Source organism: Myxine glutinosa, chromosome 12 (assembly GCF_964187855.1).
Source record: "Myxine glutinosa chromosome 12, kmMyxGlut1.1, whole genome shotgun sequence".
NCBI lineage: Eukaryota > Metazoa > Chordata > Myxini > Myxiniformes > Myxinidae > Myxine > Myxine glutinosa.
The window spans coordinates 52120801-52141907 of NC_136272.1; the positions used below are offsets into that span (position 1 = coordinate 52120801).

Sequence of the window (21107 nt, forward strand, 5' to 3'; positions counted from 1 at the left end):
TTTCATGCGATACACCTAGTTGTGCACGTATTGTTTTTGTCCAGCTTACCCAATTACAAAATGAAGCACATAACAGGATTATTATTATTATTATTTTACCAATAATTAAATGTGGTAATTGTGAATACATTTGCAAGAAATGTAAAAAAAAGTCCTTTATTAGTCTCACTATTAGTCTTTATTAGTGTGTGTGTGTGTGTGTGTGTGTGTGTGTGTGTGTGTGTGTGTGTGTGTGTGTGTGTGTGTGTGTGTGTGTGTGTGTGTGTGTGTGTGTGTGTGTGTATGTGTGTGTATGCGTGTGTGCCTGTGTCCGCATCAATATATTTTCGTTTTAAAATGGTTCTCTGCAACCGCTCGTCTCATCGACAAGGAGGAACTCCCCATGGAAAATATTGTATTGCTAACTCTGACATCCTAGGTCACATGGTATGGCAGCCATATTGGATTAAAGGAAAATTTTGGACATCATTTTTTCCAAAACTGCTCAATCAAAAAAATTGAAACTTGGCAAATATCATCAACTCCCCATGGGGTATATAGGGTGATAACGATTATGCTATTGCCAAAGTGGTATTCTAGCCATAATTTGTTGAATTGAAATACGAGTCAGCAAAATGTGAAACTTATATATATATATATGTATGTACAGTATATATATATCTGATCTATGACCTGTGAGTGAAGAATGTTCCGATGTGAGTGAAAATGTATGATGTTCATTACCCATGTCACTAAACTGTGCAACATAATAGGGTGCATGGATGATACGGGTATATGGACCATAATAACAGTGTGCGATAATAGTAGCGTGTTTACTTAACGATGGTACTTGTTCAGAATGAACGGACGAGGTGAGACTATGCGCTGTACGAGTGCCATATTATAGTTGTCATGGAGTGTTTTAAACGGCAACTGACAAGGTAATGACCCGATGCACTCCTTGCACTTTTTTGAAAACAAAGATGAAGGCAAATAGGGTCACACTGCAACATTTTGAAAATAAATCACTTAATCTAATTGAAGACATGTAATAGGTGTTCTTGGAGATCAGTTATTGCATGCTGGGCCTTATTAGCTGCAGACATCTTACAACTACTGTGATCCAACCAGTGGACTGCATGAACGGTATATTCCAAATGCCAAATGTAAATTTATTCAAAATTCCATCCAAAACCTTGATCTTTTCTACCCCCATTAATTCACCCCGGATCAACTTTTCTGAAACACCGACTTCTTTCCTGGAAGTCCTAGCTGTGTCCATGTGTTTTTTTTTTTTACCTCTCCCACCCCCCACCCCACGCCTCCTCCCCCCAAGCCCTCTCCCTCCCACAGATCTCCGGATGTCCCTGCTCTCAAATATTGTACTTGTGTGCTTCCCCCTCTCTCCCCATCTTGTCTCCCGCTCCCTTTATTTCCTCTTATGTGTCCGTTTTTTTTTGGTTTGTTTTTATTGTCATTAATGCTAGCTCTTACACGAGCCTCGATCTTGTATACAAAAAAATAAAAATAATAAAATAAAATAAAATAGTGAAGGGAAAGCTCAAAATACAAGCATATTTGTCTAGCCCCCCCCCCCCCTTCCCCCTTCTCCTTCCCACATCGATCTATCCATTTAACCATCTCAAGGTAATCATTCCCTTGCGAGAAGGGGATCATCCAGTTGCATTATCTGCTGAAGCTGAAGCCAAACGTATCAGAGTCCTTCGCCTGCACACCTTGGACTTGAATATGAATCCAGCCATGCCAGCCACACACTGAAGCAGGAAGATTACAACGAGTACACCTGCATACTGTACAGACACATAGAGGGGAGGTGGGATGACGTGTTGGTTTGCAATAAGTTTTACGTCGATCGTGGAAAAGTAAAAAAAAAAAAAAAGTATTTGTGAAAATTCTTTTAACAGAGATGATAAAACGATCTACGAGCAAATATGAACAGCTTGCAATTTTCAACAGCATATATAAAATTGGCTGACTGGATAACCCCTTTGAGTCTGGATTACATTTCCAGACTGACTATAAACTACTACCCTGGTGGATCGGAGGCTGGCCGTTGTATCAACGAGTTCTTCATAAAGACCTTGATCTTTTCTACCCCCGCTAATTTCACCCCAATTCCACTTTTGTGAAATACCAACTTCTGTCCTGGAAGTCCTTGGTGTCCTTGTGTTTTATACTTCTCCCACCCCCCCCCCCCCTTCCCACGCCTCCTCCCCCCAAGCCCTCTCCCTCCCACACATCTCCCTGCTCTCAAATGTTGTGTGCTCTCAAGTGTTTGTGTGCTTCCCCTTCTCTTGTCTTCCGCTCCCTCTTTTTATATATTTTGTTTGTCTGGTTGATTTGTTTGTGAAGTAAATGTCAGCTCTTTCACGAGCCTCGATTCAGTATACAAAAAAAAAAAAGAAAAAAAAAAGACATTCAAGAGGAACTCAAATGTAATTTTTTTTCCTGAAAACCCTTGAAAATCATTAATCACTCTAATTTAAAAGGATTTTTATTTTTTTTGCCAATCACAAAGTGTAAAAAAAGACAAAGTGTCGATTTTCGATTTCACCAGTGACGTCACACTATGAACTCACCTTGATCCAAATGTCGGCTTCACATATAGAAAAAATGTATTTCAAGCTCGGATTTCGATCAATTGTCACTAGCAACTCTGAAAGCTCTCAGTATGTTGAAACTGATCAGTGTGATTTTGAAGAAACTATTGGAGACAAAATTAGTGATGGATACACTTTTGGGGGAATTATGGAGCCATATCGTTTGGAGCCTTATGCGAGTGATTCAGTACACTGCGCAATGGAGGTGTTAGTGGCGGTCGCATGTTCACTACAGATTGGTAGGTTTTGTTTTTCCATTAAATTGATGATTTATCAGACATTTTGGATTCATTGATAAATCCGTTATATTACTCCAGAAGAAATACGGCACAACACAGCATGGACACGGCACAACACAGCATGGACACGGCAAATTACAGCATGGACACAACATAATACAGCATGGGCACAACACAGCACGGACACAACACAGCATGGACACGGCACAACACAGCATGGACACAGCATAATACAGCATGGACACAACACTGCATGGACATGGCACAACACAGCATGGACACGGCACAACACAGCATGGACATGGCACAACACAGCATGGACACAGCACAATACAGCATGGCCACACCACAGCATGGACACGGCACAACACAGCACGGACACAGCACAATACAGCACGGACACAACACAGCATGGACACAGCATAATGTAGCATGGACACAACACAGCACGGACACGGCACAACACAGCATGGACACGGCATAATACAGCATGGGCACAACACAGCACGGACATGGCACAACACAGCATGGACACAGCATAATACAGCATGGGCACAACACAGCATGGACACAGCATAATACAGCATGGACACAACACTGCATGGACACGGCACAACACAGCATGGACACGGCACAACACAGCATGGACATGGCACAATACAGCATGGACACAGCACAATACAGCATGGACACAACACTGCATGGACACGGCACAACACAGCATGGACACGGCACAACACAGCATGGACACGGCACAACACAGCATGGACACGGCACAACACAGCATGGACATGGCACAACACAGCATGGACACAGCACAATACAGCATGGACACAACACTGCATGGACACGGCACAACACAGCATGGACACGGCACAACACAGCATGGACATGGCACAATGCAGCATGGCCACACCACAGCATGGACACGGCACAACACAGCACGGACACAGCACAATACAGCACGGACACAACACAGCATGGACACAGCATAATGTAGCATGGACACAACACAGCACGGACACGGCACAACACAGCATGGACACGGCATAATACAGCATGGGCACAACACAGCACGGACATGGCACAACACAGCATGGACACAGCATAATACAGCATGGGCACAACACAGCATGGACACAGCATAATACAGCATGGACACAACACAGCATGGTCACGGCACAACACAGCATGGACACAACACAGCACGGACATGGCACAACACAGCATGGACACAGCATAATACAGCATGGGCATAACACAGCACGGACATGGCACAACACAGCACAACACAGCATGGACACAGCATAATACAGCATAGGCACGGCATAACACAGCATGGACACAGCACAACACAGCATGGACATGGCACACCACATCACCTCATTAGAGTAAGGTAAATCGTATTCATATATGATTGATATGCATTGCGCAAGTAAGCAGCATAAGGGCCTGCTCCTTTTCCCCCTTCCAATTCCCCTTGCTATCTCTATCTTTATATCTCTTCCATTTAACACCACTAGTCCACCCATTTACTAAGGGAGTGGCAGGGGAAGTCATGTTATTATCCTTAGTGTTATTGCCAATTATTATTACTATTACTTCTTATGTTAGATCAGGTCATTGAAAATATCATTGATATCATCATTGCTTCGGATATCAAATCCTTCCTCTTCTCCAATGGCTTGATCTCTGATCATGCCTCACACCTAGCTTGGCTTCACGCTGTTGAAACCAAAGCTTTTAGAATCATTGGAATCTCCCGTGATGAATCTAACTCCGAGGACCTTTCACTCACTCACCGCAGGCAGGTTGGTGGTCTTTCTGTCTTCTACCGACTCCTCTCCGGCATAGCTCCCCCAGCTCTGTCTGTGCTCTGTCCCCCAAATATTCCTACAGGTCGCACAAGATCGGCCAGCAACCCTCTTATGGTGAAACTGCCAAAATCAAGACTCTCTGCTCACCTTTACTCTTTCATTCCCCTGTTCTCCCGCCTCTGGAACAAACTCCCCCACTCCCTTCAATCCAACTCCTCCCTCCAGGTCTTTAAAACAGCTGTTCTCCACCACCTCTTATCTTCCCCCATCCAAAACCTTGATCTTTTCGACCCCCGTTAATTCACCCCAGGGCCACTTTGTTGAAATACCGACTTCTATCCTGGAAGTCCTAGCAGTGTCAATGTGTTTTATACCTCTCCCACCCAACCGCCCCCTTCCCATGACCCCTCCCCCCAAGCCCTCTCCCTTCCACAGATCTCCCGATGTCCCTGTTCTCTACTGTTGTACTTGTGTGCTTCCCTCTCTCTCTCTCTCCATCTTGTCTCCCGCTCCCTTTGTCATATGTTTTATGTGTCAGTTTGTTTTTATGTGATAAATGTTAGCTCTTACACGAGCCTCGATCTTGTATGCAAAACAAAAAAAATCGATCAGACCATGCCTCACCATTTTAAATTCCTGATAATAAAATTTACTTCCGTGAGGGTGTCGGGGCTCTTTGTTATAATGTCATGTTGTGGCGGACACGATGGCTCGCTGGCGCGGTGACATCATTCCGCGCACCAAGAGGGTGTCGGCCACGCCCGAGGGGTAGGCGTGGCCTCGGGATATACACGGGGTGTGCAGCCCCGAGCACCTCAGTGCTACAGTTTGAGCTTTGGAATAAAGACTCTTTTTGGTTACCCGCGTTGTTGCTTATCTTCTTGGCAAACAAGTCGTGCACGTAGCACCGCACTTCACTGGTGACCTCGACGATGGTTCAGCCGCCGCTGACCAACAGAAGGTGCCATGAACAACGCGGTCGCGGTGAAGCTCCCTGAGGTTTGGGAAGCTCAGGCCGAGGTATGGTTTGTGCAAGCCGAGGCACAGTTCCAACTTCGAGGCGTAACGGCGGATGAGACGCGTTATTACCACGTCATCGCCGCCCTCGGGCCCGGCACAGCCGCCCGAGTCGTGTCCGTCCTGCGGAACCCACCGGCCGACCACAGGTACGAGGCGCTCAAGCGTCTCCTCATTGCCACGTTCGGCCTCACGGAGTGCGAACGGGCCGACCGCCTCCTGGACCTTCCCGAACTCGGCGACACACGACCATCGGTCCGGATGGACTACATGCTGTCGTTGCTGGGTGACAAAGCCCGGGATTTTTTTATTCCGGGCGCTCTTTCGACGCCAGCTACCGGCACAGGTACGCCTCACGTTGGCCGGTTCCAAAATAAAGGAACCCCGCGCTCTGGCCATCGAGGCCGACAAGTTTTTCGCGGCTTGTGACACGCGGGCGAGAGTCGGTGCGGCCGTCGCGGATCCCGAGGCTGATGCTGCTGCACACCTCATGGATCCCGAGGCTGATGCCGATGCACACCGCGTGGCCGCCGCAACGCCCCGCCCACCACAACCGCGAAAACCACGGCCTCCGCCGCAAACCTGGTGCCGTTTCCACGCCAGGTTTGGCCACAAGGCTAGGAATTGTTGCCCGCCGTGCTCGTTTGGCAAGTTGGGAAACTGCCAAGCCGGCGCTCGGTAGCGGCACTGAGCGTCGGCCATTCCGGCAGCCTCCTTTTTGTCACGGACACCTTGTCCGGGCGTCGCTTCCTCTGCGACACAGGCGCACAGGTGAGCGTTATCCCCGCCTCCACGTCCGACAAGTGAACCGCGGGCCGGGGCCCCGCATTGCTTGCAGCCAACGGTACACCCATACGCACATTCGGGAAGCGCTGCCTCTCCCTGCGGTTCGGAGGGCAACGCTTTCAATGGACGTTCGTAACCGCCAGCCTGCCCATGGCATGGTCCGCGATTGGACCAGGACGTGCCTCGCATGCCAGCGCACGAAGGTGCACAGCCACACCCAGGCCCCGTTGGCCCCGTTCACGGTGCCCAAACGTCGGTTCGACCACGTTCACGTGGACTTGGTGGGACCTCTGCCCCCCTCGCGGGGTTTCACCCACGTCCTCACCATGGTGGACCGCACCACCCGGTGGCCGGAGGTCGTGCCTTTGGCGGCGACGACGGCGGCGGATGTCGCGCAGGCGCTCATCGCCACCTGGGTTGCCTGGTTCGGCGCCCCCTCGGACATCTCGTCCGACCGCGGCCCCCAGTTCACCTCGGAGCTCTGGGGGGCAGTCGCGCGGGGGCTCGGCGTCCAGCTGCACCGCACCACGGCCTACCACCCCCAGGCCAACGGCCTGTACGAGCGCTTCCACTGCTCCTTGAAGGCCGCGCTCCGGCCCACCCTCCGCGACGGTGGCTGGGTCGGCAGGCTCCCCTGGGTCCTGCTGGGCCTCCGGATGGCGCCCAAGGACGACCTGCGTGCATCCGCGGCGGAGTTGGTCTTCGGACAACCGCTGCGGGTGCCGGGCGAGTTCCTCCCTGACTCCACGGCACCATGGTCCGCGGCACAGCAGCGCTCCGCACTGCAGGAGACCGCCCGGAGGTTCGCCCCGGTGCCGACGGCGCACCACGGGTGCCCGCCAACGCACGTCGCCCCGGAGCTGCGCACGGCGGAGTACGTGTTCGTCTGCCACGACGCCCACCGGACACCGCTGCGGCCCCCGTACGACGGGCCCTTCCGCTTGCTGGAGACCGGGGCGAAACACTTCACCCTCGGCATCGGCAGTACTCCCGCGTTTCCGTGGACCGCCTCAAGCCGGCCCACCTCGACGTGGACCACCCCCCGCCAGTGGCTCGGCCCCCGCGGTGGGGCCGCCCCCCGGCGGGCGGACCTCCGGCACTGCCCGGCCCCGCCGGCACGCCCCCCCCCCCGGTCCTTCACCCATCCCAGGTGCCGCCGGAGGCATCCCAGATGACATCCCGGCATCCCAGACGCCGCCAGCCGCCAGAGGGCGCTTCGGCCGGGTCATCCGTTTGCCCCGCAAACTGACCCTTCAGGTGCGCGGGAATTCTGGGGGGGCGCGTGTGGCGGACACGATGGCTCGCTGGCGCGGTGACATCATTCCGCGCACCAAGAGGGTGTCGGCCACGCCCGAGGGGTAGGCGTGGCCTCGGGATATACACGGGGCGTGCAGCCCCGAGCACCTCAGTGCTACAGTTTGAGCTTTGGAATAAAGACTCTTTTTGGTTACCCGCGTTGTTGCTTATCTTCTTTGCAAACAAGTCGTGCGCGTAGCACCGCACTTCAATGTAGTCATTAATTACGGGCTGGAACAGTATATTCGATGGTGTAGCCTCATGAGCATGCCAAAGTCTGAAGCCACGGCCTAGTGTCAGCCTGTCAGGTGTGCTTATATCTTCATTATTTATTAGACATCCTATGGTCGTAAATTAACACTCGTTTTGCTCTGCACGCTTTGCACATCATGCACATCATGTGCAGCAAATTTCACCTCCCTCCGCCTTGGATTTATTGCTATTTTAAAAAACGCTTTTGTACACCGCCCATGAGGCCCGGTTTGCAAGCCACCATCTACAATTCCAATAGAGGAGATACAATTACTCTTTTTTGGGAAATGTTCTTCAAGTTTGTTTTATAAAAAACTAGACCGCAGTGAACACACATTCATGTTAAAAAGTTTGTCTGTAGAAACTACCTTCATGAAGGGGGACAGACATCTGTAAAAACTCACAAACACACAAACTGACATTGTGTTTTATATGGTAAATGTTAGATCAGGTCATTGAAAGAATCAAAACATGCATGATATTATAACATGTTAGATCAGGTCATTGAAAGCATCAAAACATGCTTGATATAAAACATGTTAGATCAGGTCATTGAAAGCATCAAAACATGCTTGATATAAAACATGTTAGATCAGGTCATTGAAAGCATCAAAACATGCTTGATATAAAACATGTTAGATCAGGTCATTGAAAGCATCAAAACATGCATGATATTATAATATGTTAGATCAGGTGATTGACGGGATCAGAACATGCATGACATTATAACATGTTAGATCAGATCATTGAAAAGATCAGACTGTGCAAGGCATTATAACATGTTAGATTAGAACGTGCATGGCATTATAACTTGTCAGATCAGAACACACATGACATTATAACATGTTAGATCAGGTCATGGAAAATATATCATTAATATTATGCCATTATCATGAGTCTTATTACTTTTGTAATGAGAAGTGGCTGCGGAAAAACACCACAAAAACGCCTTGGAAGAACTCCACGTTAGCGGCAGGAAGGATCGTGTTATTAATCCTGTGTGGTATATATACACAAAGAATTAAGTTAAGCACCCCCCCCGTTTTTTCACAACCTCGCACATTACAAGTTTGTTGTCGTCAAAACAGTGTAATATACCCATGATATTGCTATATTTTCTGGAGAAGTGATATTATGGTCACATAAAAACATAACAATCATGCCGTTTTCAATATTTTATTCTGAATAATTTAAGGTGAAATTTTTTGGGAATTTTAGGCATATTTTCACCTCAATTTAAGTATGGAGCTATAGGTCCATCACGGACAGTGTGGATGACGTTTATGTTTTCTAACGTACAGTCATTGTTCTGAGAAGACCTCTAGCGATCTTTGCGTCAATAACGTGTGTAGGACCCACGTGATCGGATCACTGACTCAGCCCTACGTCTCATAGACCCTGTAAGCCGTCGTATGCGTTGCTGTGGCAGGTTGAACCCCCTCGAGCACGTTTGGGACATGTTGGGACGACAAATTGCGAAGATGGTCCCTCCAATAGCCAATCTGGATGAATTGGAACGTGCATTACATCGGGAATGGAACAACCTGCCACAGCAACGCATACGACGGCTTACAGGGTCTATGAGGCGTAGGGCTGAGTCAGTGATCCGATCACGTGGGTCCTACACACGTTATTGACGCAAAGATCGCTAGAGGTCTTCTCAGAACAATGACTGTACGTTAGAAAACATAAACGTCATCCACACTGTCCGTGATGGACCTATAGCTCCATACTTAAATTGAGGTGAAAATATGCCTAAAATTCCCAAAAATTTTCACCTTAAATTATTCAGAATAAAATATTGAAAACGGCATGATTGTTATGTTTTTATGTGACCATAATATCACTTCTCCAGAAAATATAGCAATATCATGGGTATATTACACTGTTTTGACGACAACAAACTTGTAATGTGCGAGGTTGTAAAAAAACGGGGGGGGTGCTTAACTTAATTCTTTGTGTATAGACTACAATAGATCCACGATCGGGTGCGTTCGACGACGTGATAAACATTGAGTGATGTCCGGATTCCACCAAATTTCTTTGTTTAGTTTTATAAACAGCATTAGCAACTGTTTAAAAAGCTAATCATATGTGTTTGTGGTTTATAGCCGGCGAAGCCGGTGTTGTCAATAAACGAGTACGTATTATGTTGAAAACCTGATTATGCCTTGGCTCGAGAATCCGAAGCGCAGTGGAGGCCGCCATCTTGCGGATGCGGAAGTATGCATAACAAATTTAAAACGTTCATTAGGAGTTTCTTTCACCCGTCATTGTTTGATTCACAATCTTATGCACCTCCAATGTATTATTAAAATACTTTAAGTCCAACATCGGCCCGCACGGGCCTGGTTATCTTCAACGAAACGCGTCACCAAACACCGGACCCAATGAGAGTCGAGCATTTGCAAAAATATTTCTAAAATGAAATCACTCAATGGTGGCCGCCATCGACCGGATGCGGAAGTTTGCATAAAACAATTGCGAAAGAGTTCAATAGGAGTTTGTTTCACCCGTCGTTCTTTGATTCACAATCTAATGAACCTCTAATTTGTAATTAAAATACGTTAAGACCAACCTCGTTATCCTCAACGAAAATCGTCATCAAACACCAGAACCAATGAGATTCGAGCATTTGAAAAAATATTTTTTTAAAGCTTATTACGCGTTTCAGACGGTGAAAACGGCGTCAAATATTCTAACATTGACGAAGAATTATTTTTTAGAAATCTCGCGGCCGTATGGGATAGTTTTCACGGCCAGAAATACGGTATAAGCGGTTTACATATTTAGTTTAGAAATACGGATAGTTTTTCACGGCCGGAAATATCCGAAGTTGAGACGGAATTCACCGAATTAATCACTGCAAGCTAACTTCTTCTGGTGGAGGAAGCCGCAGTGCCCGGAGAGAACCAGTCCTGACAGCGACTGATGTTAGAAGACTACACACATACTGTGAAAACGTATGTTAAGCCCAGTTAAAATTTCTTAAAATAGGCCATAAGCTAGCACATCGTATAGTTACTTCCTTAAGCTTCTTGTGACATTTATTGTATGCAGGTATTGGGAAGGATTGTCTGCTCTTCTCTTTTACCAAGTCTTACCAGGTACGGTACCTACTACACCTACCTACTACCAACTACCTAACCTACTGATGCCATCGTGATGGGTAAAATAGTGGCTAGAGGCTTTGGCTTCGCCGGCTCATTGCGGCTTTGCAGTCGGTACTAGTAGCCGGCGAAGCCGGTGTTGTCAATGAACGCGTACGTATTATGTTGAAAACCTGATTATGCCTTGTCTCGAGAATTCCGAAGCGCAATGGAGGCCGCCATCTTGCGGATGCGGAAGTATGCATAACAAATTGAAAACGTTCAATAGGAGTTTCTTTCACCCATCATTGTTTGATTCACAATCTTATGCACCTCTGATTTATTATTAAAATACTTTAAGACCAACCTCGGCCCGCACGGGCCTGGTTATCTTCAACGAAACGCATCACCAAACACCGGACCCAATGAGAGTCGAGCATTTGAAAAAATATTTCTAAAATGAAATCACTCAATGGAGACCGCCATCGACCGGATGCGGAAGTTTGCATAAAACAATTGCGAAAAAGTTCAATAGGAGTTTGTTTCACCCGTCGTTGTTTGATTCACAATCTAATGAACCTCTAATTTGTAATTAAAATACGTTAAGACCAACCTCGTTATCTTCAACGAAAATCGTCATCAAACACCAGAACCAATGAGATTCGAGCATTTGAATTTTTTTTTTTTAAAGCTTATTACGCATTTCGGAGGGTGAAAACGGCATCAAATATTCTAACATTGACGAAGAATTATTTTTTAGAAATCTCGTGGCCGTATGGGATAGTTTTTCACGGCCAGAAATATGGTATAAGCGGTTTACATATTTAGTTTAGAAATACGGATAGTTTTTCATGGCCGGAAATATCGGAAGTTGAGATGGAATTCACCGATTTAATCACTGCAAGCTAACTTCTTCTGGTGGAGGAAGCCAAAGTGCCCGGAGAGAACCAGTCCTGACAGCGACTGAAGTTAGAAGACGACACACATACTGTGAAAACGTATGTTAAGCCCAGTTAAAATTTCTTAAAATAGGCCTTAAGCTAGCACATCGTATAGTTACTTCCTTAAGCTTCTTGTGACATTTATTGTATGCAGGTATTGGGGAGGACTGTCTGCTCTTCTCTTTTACCAAGTCTTACCAGGTACGGTACCTACTACACCTACCTACTCCCAACTACCTAACATACTGATGCCATCGTGATGGGTAAAATAGTGGCAAGAGGCTTTGGCTTCGCCAGCTCATTGCGGCTTTGCAGTTGGTACTAGTAGCCGGCGAAGCTGGTGTTGTCAATGAACGCATACGTATTATGTTGAAAACCTGATTATGCCTTGGCTCGAGAATTCCGAAGCGCAATGGAGGCCACCATCTTGCGGATGCGGAAATATGCATAACAAATTGAAAATGTTCAATAGGAGTTTCTTTCACCCGTCTTTGTTTGATTCACATTCTTATGCACCTCCGATTTATTATTAAAATACTTTAAGACCAACCTCGGCCCGCACGGGCCTGGTTATCTTCAAAGAAACGCATCACCAAACACCGGACCCAATGAGAGTCGAGCATTTGAAAAAATATTTCGAAAATGAAATCACTCAATGGAGACCGCCATCGACCGGATGCGGAAGTTTGCATAAAACAATTGTGAAAACATTCAATAGGAGTTTGTTTCACCTGTCGTTCTTTGATTCACAATCTAATGAACCTCTAATTAGTAATTAAAATACGTTAAGACCAACCTCGTTATCTTCAACGAAAATCGTCATCAAACACCAGAACCAATGAGATTCGAGCATTTGAAAAAATATTTTTTTAAAGCTTATTACGCATTTCGGACGGTGAAAACGGCGTCAAATATTCTAACATTGATGAAGGATTATTTTTTAGAAATCTCGCGGCCGTATGGGATAGTTTTTCACGGCCAGAAATATGGTATAAGCGGTTTACATATTTAGTTTAGAAATACGGATAGTTTTTCACGGCCAGAAATATCCGAAGTTGAGACGGAATTCACAGAATTAATCACTGCAAGCTAACTTCTTCTGGTGGAGGAAGCCACAGTGCCCGGAGAGAACCAGTCCTGACAGCGACTGAAGTTAGAAAACGACACACATACTGTGAAAACGTATGTTAAGCCCAGTTAAAATTTCTTAAAATAGGCCTTAAGCTAGCACATCGTATAGTTACTTCCTTAAGCTTCTTGTGACATTTATTGTATGCAGGTATTGGGGAGGACTGTCTGCTCTTCTCTTTTACCAAGTCTTACCAGGTATGGTACCTACTACACATACCTACTACCAACTACCTACCTACCTACTACCAACTACCTAACCTACTGATGCCATGGTGATGGGTAAAATAGTGGCAAGAGGCTTTGGCTTCGCCGGCTCATTGCGGCTTTGCAGTCGGTACTAGTAGCCGGCGAAGCCGGTGTTGTGAATGAACGCGTACGTATTATGTCGAAAACCAGATTATGCCTTGGCTTGAGAATTCCGAAGCGCAATGGAGGCCGCCATCTTGCGGATGCGGAAGTATGCATAACAAATTGAAAACGTTCAATAGGAGTTTCTTTCACCCGTCTTTGTTTGATTCACAATCTTATGCACCTCTAATTGGTAATTTAAATACTTTAAGACAAACCTCGGCCCGCACGGGCCTGGTTATCTTCAACGAAAAGCATCACCAAACACCGGAACAAATGAGCTTCGAGCATTTGAAAAAATATTTCGAAAACCAAATCACACAATGGAGGCCGTAATCGACCGGATGCGGAAGTTTGCATAAAACAATTGCGAAAAAGTTCAATAGGAGTTTGTTTCACCCGTCTTTCTTTGATTCACAATCTAATGCACCACTAATTTGTAATTAAAATACGTTAAGACCAACCTCGTTATCTTCAAAGAAAATCGTCACCAAACACCGGAACCAATGAGATTCGAGCATTTGAAAAATTATTTCAAAAAAGCTTATTACGCATTTCGGACGCTGAAAACGGCTTCAAATATTCTAAAATTGACGAAGAATTATTTTTTAGAAATAACGGCGCTATCGTCTGATCTGTCGGCACTGATCTTACTGCAAGCTAACTTCTTCTGGTGGAGGAAGCCGCAGTGCCCGGAGACAACCAGCCATGACAGCGACTGAAGTTAGAAGACGACACACATACTGTGAAGACGTATGTTAAGCCCAGTTAAAATTTCTTAAAATATGCCTTGAGCGAGCACATCGTATAGTTACTTCCTTAAGCTTCTTGTGACATTTTAGCCGGCGAAGCCGGTGTTGTGAATGAAAGCGTATGTATTATGTCGAAAACCAGATTATGCCTTGGCTTGAGAATTCCAAAGCGCAATGGAGGCCGCCATCTTGCGGATGCGGAAGTATGCATAACAAATTGAAAACGTTCAATAGGAGTTTCTTTCACCCATCTTTGTTTGATTCACAATCGTATGCACCTCTAATTGATAATTAAAATACTTTAAGACAAACCTCGGCCCGCACGGGCCTGGTTATCTTCAACGAAAAGCGTCACCAAACACCGGAACCAATGAGATTCGAGCATTTGAAAAAATATTTCTAAAACCAAATCACGCAATGGAGGCCGCCATCGACCGGATGCGGAAGTTTGCATAAAACCATTGCGAAAAAGTTCAATAGGAGTTTGTTTCACCCGTCGTTCTTTGATTCACAATCTAATGAACCTCTAATTAGTAATTAAAATACGTTAAGACCAACCTCGTTATCTTCAACGAAAATCGTCATCAAACACCAGAACCAATGAGATTCGAGCATTTGAAAAAAATTTTTTTTTAAGCTTATTACGCATTTCGGACGGTGAAAACGGCGTCAAATATTCTAACATTGATGAAGGATTATTTTTTAGAAATCTCGCGGCCGTATGGGATAGTTTTTCACGGCCAGAAATATGGTATAAGCGGTTTACATATTTAGTTTAGAAATACGGATAGTTTTTCACGGCCAGAAATATCCGAAGTTGAGACGGAATTCACAGAATTAATCACTGCAAGCTAACTTCTTCTGGTGGAGGAAGCCACAGTGCCCGGAGAGAACCAGTCCTGACAGCGACTGAACTTAGAAAACGACACACATACTGTGAAAACGTATGTTAAGCCCAGTTAAAATTTCTTAAAATAGGCCTTAAGCTAGCACATCGTATCATTACTTCCTTAAGATTCTTGTGACATTTATTGTATGCAGGTATTGGGGAGGACTGTCTGCTCTTCTCTTTTACCAAGTCTTACCAGGTACGGTACCTACTACACCTACCTACAACCAACTACCTAACCTACTGATGCCATCATGATGGGTAAAATAGTGGCAAGAGGCTTTGGCTTCGCCGGCTCATTGCGGCTTTGCAGTCGGTACTAGTAGCCGGCGAAGCCGGTGTTGTCAATGAACGCACACGTATTATGTTGAAAACCTGATTATGCCTTGGCTCGAGAATTCCGAAGCGCAATGGAGGCCGCCATCTTGCGGATGCGGAAGTATGCATAACAAATTGAAAATGTTCAATAGGAGTTTCTTTCACCCGTCATTGTTTGACTCACAATCTTATGCACCTCCGATTTATTATTAAAATACTTTAAGACCAACCTCGGCCCGCACGGGCCTGGTTATCTTCAAAGAAACGCGTCACCAAACAGCCGACCCAATGAGAGTCGAGCATTTGAAAAAATATTTCTAAAATGAAATCACTCAATGGAGACCGCCATCGACCGGATGCGGAAGTTTGCATAAAACAATTGTGAAAAAGTTCAATAGGAGTTTGTTTCACCCGTCGTTCTTTGATTCACAATCTAATGAACCTCTAATATAATTAGTAATTAAAATACGTTAAGACCAACCTCGTTATCTTCAACGAAAATCGTCATCAAACACCAGAACCAATGAGATTCGAGCATTTGAAAAAATATTTTTTTAAAGCTTATTACGCGTTTCGGACGGTGAAAACGGCGTCAAATATTCTAAAATTGACGAAGAATTATTTTTTAGAAATCTCGCGGCCATATGGGATAGTTTTTCACGTCCAGAAATATGGTATAAGCGGTTTACATATTTAGTTTAGAAATACGGATAGTTTTTCACGGCCGGAAATATCCAAAGTTGAGACGGAATTCACCGAATTAATCACTGCAAGCTAACTTCTTCTGGTGGAGGAAGCCGCAGTGCCCGGAGAGAACCAGCCCTGACAGCGACTGAAGTTAGAAGACGACACACATACTGTGATAACGTATGTTAAGCCCAGTTAAAATTTCTTAAAATATGCCCTGAGCTAGCACATCGTATAATTACTTCCTTAAGCTTCTTGTGACATTTATTGTATGTAGGTATTGGGGAGGACTGTCTGCTCTTCTCTTTTACCAAGTCTTACCAGGTACGGTACCTACTACACCTACCTATTACCAACTACCTACCTACCTACTACCAACTACCAACTACCTAACCTACTGATGCCATCGTGATGGGTAAAATAGTGGCAAGAGGCTTTGGCTTCGCCGGCTCATTGCGCCTTTGAAGTCAGGTACTAGTAGCCGGCGAAGCCGGTGTTGTCAATAAACGCGTACGTATTATGTCGAAAACCAGATTATGCCTTGGCTTGAGAATTCCGAAGCTCAATGGAAGCCGCCATCTTGCCGATGCGGAAGTATGCATAACAAATTGAAAAACGTTCAATAGAAGTTTGTTTCACCCGTCTTTGTTTGATTCACAATCTTATGCACCTCCAATTTATTATTAAAATACTTTAAGACCAACCTCGTTATCTTCAACGAAAATCGTCACCAAACACAGGAACCAATGAGATTCGAGCATTTGAATGCATAAATCAATTGCGAAAAAGTTCAATAGGAGTTTGCTTCACCCGTCTTTGTTTGATTCACAATCTAATGCACCTCTAATTTGTAATTAAAATACGTTAAGACCAACCTCGTTATCTGCAACGAAAATCGTCACCAAAAACCGGAACCAATGAGATTCGAGCATTTGAAAAATATTTTTTAAAAGCTTATTACGCGTTTCGGAGGGTGAAAACGGCATCAAATATTCTAAAATTGACGAAGAATTATTTTTTAGAAATCTCGCGGCCGTTGGGGATAGTTTTTCATGGCCGGAAATATCCGGAGTTGAGACGGAATTCACTGAATTAATCATCCAGAATGCAAATGGTACCTACTACACCTACTACACCGACGGTACCTACTACACCTACCTACTACCAACTACCTAACCTACTGATGCCATCGTGATGGGTAAAATAGTGGCAAGAGGCTTTGGCTTCGCCGGCTCATTGCGGCTTTGCAGTCGGGTACTAGTAGCCGGCGAAGCCGGTGTTGTCAATAAACGCGTACGTATTATGTCGAAAACCAGATTATGCCTTGGCTTGAGAATTCCGAAGCTCAATGGAGGCCGCCATCTTGCGGATGCGGAAGTATGCATATCAAATTGAAAAACGTTCAACAGGAGTTTCTTTCACCCGACTTTGTTTGATTCACAATCGTATGCACCTCCAATTTATTATTAAAATACTTTAAGACCAACCTTGGCCCGCACGGGCCTGGTTATCTTCAACGAAAAGCGTCACCAAACACCGGAACCAATGAGATTCGAGCATTTGAAAAAATATTTCTAAAACCAAATCACGCAATGGAGGCCGCCATCGACCGGATGCGGAAGTTTGCATAAAACAATTGCGAAAAAGTTCAATAGGAGTTTGTTTCACCCGTCTTTGTTTGATTCACATTCTAATGCACCTCCAATTTGTAATTAAAATACGTTAAGACCAACCTCGTTATCTTCAACGAAAATCGTCACCAAACACCGGAACCAATGAGATTCGAGCATTTGAAAAATATTTTTTTAAAGCTTATTACGCGTTTCGGACGCTGAAAACGGCGTCAAATATTCTAAAATTGACGAAGAATTATTTTTTAGAAATCTCGCGCCGTAGGGGATAGTTTTTCACGGCCAGAAATACAGTATAAGCGGTTTACATAAAGAAAGAAAGCTCGGTTTGATTAACGACAGTCACACATTGCTGTTGCAACGGCGCTATCGTCTGAACTGTCGGCACTGATCTTACTGCAAGCTAACTTCTTCTGGTGGAGGAAGCCGCAGTGCACAGAGAGAACCAGTCCTGACAGCGACTGACGATAGAAGACTACACACATACTGTGAAAACGTATGTTAAGCCCAGTTAAAATTTCTTAAAATAGGCCCTAAGCTAGCACATCGTATAGTTACTTCCTTAAGCTTCTTGTGACATTTATTGTATGTAGGTATTGGGGAGGACTGTCTGCTCTTCTCTTTTACCAAGTCTTACCAGGTACGGTACCTACACCGACCTACTATCAACGACCTAACCTACTGATGCCATCGTGATGGGTAAAATAGTGGCAAGAGGCTTTGGCTTCGGCGGCTCATTGCGGCTTTGCAGTCGCGTACTAGTAGCCGGCGAAGCCGGTGTTGTCAATAAATGCTTACGTATTATGTCGAAAACCAGATTATGCCTTGGCTTGAGAATTCCGAAGCGCAATGGAGGCTGCTATCTTGCGGATGCGGAAGTATGCATAACAAATTGAAAAACGTTCAATAGGAGTTTCTTTCACCCGTCTTTGTTTGATTCACAATCTTATATATCTCCAATTTATTATTAAAATACTTTAAGACCAACCTCGGCCCGCACAGGCCTGGTTATCTTCAACGAAAAGCATCACCACTTCTTCTACCGACTCCTCTCTGGCCTTGCCCCCCCAGCCCTCTCTGGGCTCTGTCCCCCAAATATTCCTACAGGTCGCACAAGATCTGCCTGAAACCCTCTTATGGTTAAACTGCCAAAATCAAGACTTTCTGCTCACCTTCACTCCTTCATTCCTCTTTTCTCCCGCCTCTGGAACAAACTCCCTCACTCTCTTCAATCCCACTCCACCCTCCAGGTCTTTAAAACAGCTGTTCACCACCATCTCTTTTCCTCCCCCATCCAAAACCTTGATCTTTTCTACCCCTGCTAATTTCGGTCCCCTTGTGTTTTATACCTCTCCCTCCCCCCCCCCGTCCCCCGTCCCCTTCCCACGCCTCCTGCCCCCAGGCCCTCTCCCTCCCACACTTCTCCCTGCTCTCAAATGTTGTGGTTGTGTGTTTCCCCTTCTCTCCCCATCTTGTCTTCCACCCCCTCTTTTTGTATATTTTGTTTGTCTGGTTGATTTGTTTGTGAAATAAATGTTAGCTCTTTCACGAGCCTCGATTCAGTATACAAAAAAAACAAACAACAACAAAAAAAAAACACCGGAACCAATGAGATTCGAGCATTTGAAAAAATATTTCTAAAACCAAATCACGCAATGGAGGCCGCCATCGACCGGATGCGGAAGTTTGCATAAAACAATTGCAAAAAAGTTCAATAGGAGTTTGTTTCACCCGTCTTTCTTTGATTCACAATCTAATGCATCTCTAATTTGTAATTAAAATACGTTAAGACCAACCTCGTTATCTTCAACGAAAATCGTCACCAAAATCGTTTTCGTATCTTTCCTTCTCCTTGGTTCCTTTAATTGTGTAAATCGTACTAATAAATTATATTTGTTCTTCCTACCTTGCCTTTCTTTCCCTTACATCCGTTTCGTCCTTGTCTTTTCCCAATTGGATACCTGTGGCACGATTTGGCCAACGTTTAAGAATCGGGTCAGTTACTTGCTAATGGTTCGTGCCTAGGCTGCTAATCCGCTCGGCAATTAACATCTTGTCCGCGGTCACGAACGGGGTTGCTCACCTGCCTCTCCGGAGGGAGCTTGGACAACTTCAGGACTCACGTCAGTCAGTCATACACAAGGGGATTAATCCCCCCTTCTTAAGGGGAAAAAGGCTGACGTAGAGATCCGTAACAATTGATCCGTTTACCAATGGTCTTTCCCTCGCGGCCCCCCTGTACTGTCTTTCCCTCGCGGTCCCCCTGTACTGTCTTTCCCTCACGGTCCCCCTGTACTGTCTTTCCCTCGCGGTCCCCCTGTACTGTCTTTCCCTCGCGGTCCCCCTGTGCTGTGTTCCTGGATGTCTTTTTGTTCAATGTGTTTTAATGAATGTTTCCCCCTGTACTGTCTTTCCCTCGCGGTCCCCCTGTACTGTCTTTCCCTCGTGGTCCCCCTGTACTGTCTTTCCCTCGCGGTCCCCCTGTGCTGTCTTTCCCTCGTGGCCCCTCTGTACTGTCTTTCCCTCGCGGTCCCTCTGTACTGTCTTTCCCTCGTGGTGCCCCTGTACTGTGTTCCTGGATGTCTTTTTGTTGAATGTGTTTTAATGAATGTTTCCCCCTGTACTGTCTTTCCCTCGCGGTCCCCCTGTACTGTCTTTCCCTCGTGGTCCCCCTGTACTGTGTTCCTGGATGTCTTTTTGTTGAATGTGTTTTAATGAATGTTTCCCCCTGTACTGTCTTTCCCTCGCGGTCCCCCTGTACTGTCTTTCCCTCGCGGTCCCCCTGTACTGTCTTTCCCTCGCGGTTGTCAGCTCTTTCATGAGCCTCGATTCAGTATTAAAAATAAAACTAAAAAAAAAAGAGATTCGAGCATTTGAAAAATATTTTTTTAAAGCTTATTACACGTTTCGGACGCTGAAAACGGCGTCAATATTCTAAAATTGACGAAGAATTATTTTTTAGAAATCTCGCGGCCGTAGGGGATAGTTTTTCACGGCCGGAAATATCCGAAGTTGAGATGGAATTCAACGAATTAATCAAGAAGAATAAATGAATATTGAATGAACTGGTGAATGAATGGACATTCACCGAATTAATCAAGAAGGAAATTTTAAAAATTTTAAATCTCATCCAGAATGCAAATGGTGTCATTTTGAACTAGTTACGGTACCGACTACACCTACCTACTACAAACTACCTAACCTACTGATGCCATAGTGATGGGTAAAATAGTGGCAAGAAGCTTTGGCTTCGCCGGCTCATTGCGGCTTTGCAGTCGGGTACTAGTAGCCGGCGAAGCCGGTGTTGTGAATGA

General features: G+C 45.4%; 2 protein-coding genes across 4 annotated transcripts in view; one reads left to right on the top strand and one right to left on the bottom strand.

Annotated features, from left to right (window-relative positions):
- Positions 1-21107, bottom strand: part of TSPAN33 (tetraspanin 33) — a 38445-nt gene that overhangs the window by 11558 nt on the left and 5780 nt on the right. For 2 of the 3 annotated variants that reach the window (XR_013621107.1, XM_078766823.1), the window contains exon 4: positions 1716-1790. The exons of the other annotated variant lie outside the window; for it this stretch is intronic. Coding sequence is in view for 1 of the 2 variants with exons in the window: in XM_078766823.1 (XP_078622949.1) it covers positions 1716-1790 (75 nt within the window). In the remaining variant the exon portion in view is untranslated. The remainder of the gene's footprint in view (positions 1-1715; positions 1791-21107) is intronic. 3 annotated transcript variants of the gene reach the window in all.
- LOC137437807 (glutathione S-transferase Mu 4-like) overlaps positions 16212-21107 on the top strand; it is a 33668-nt gene continuing 28772 nt past the window's right edge. The window contains exon 1 of the mRNA XM_068132449.2: positions 16212-16342. The gene's annotated coding sequence lies outside the window, so the exon portion shown is untranslated. The remainder of the gene's footprint in view (positions 16343-21107) is intronic.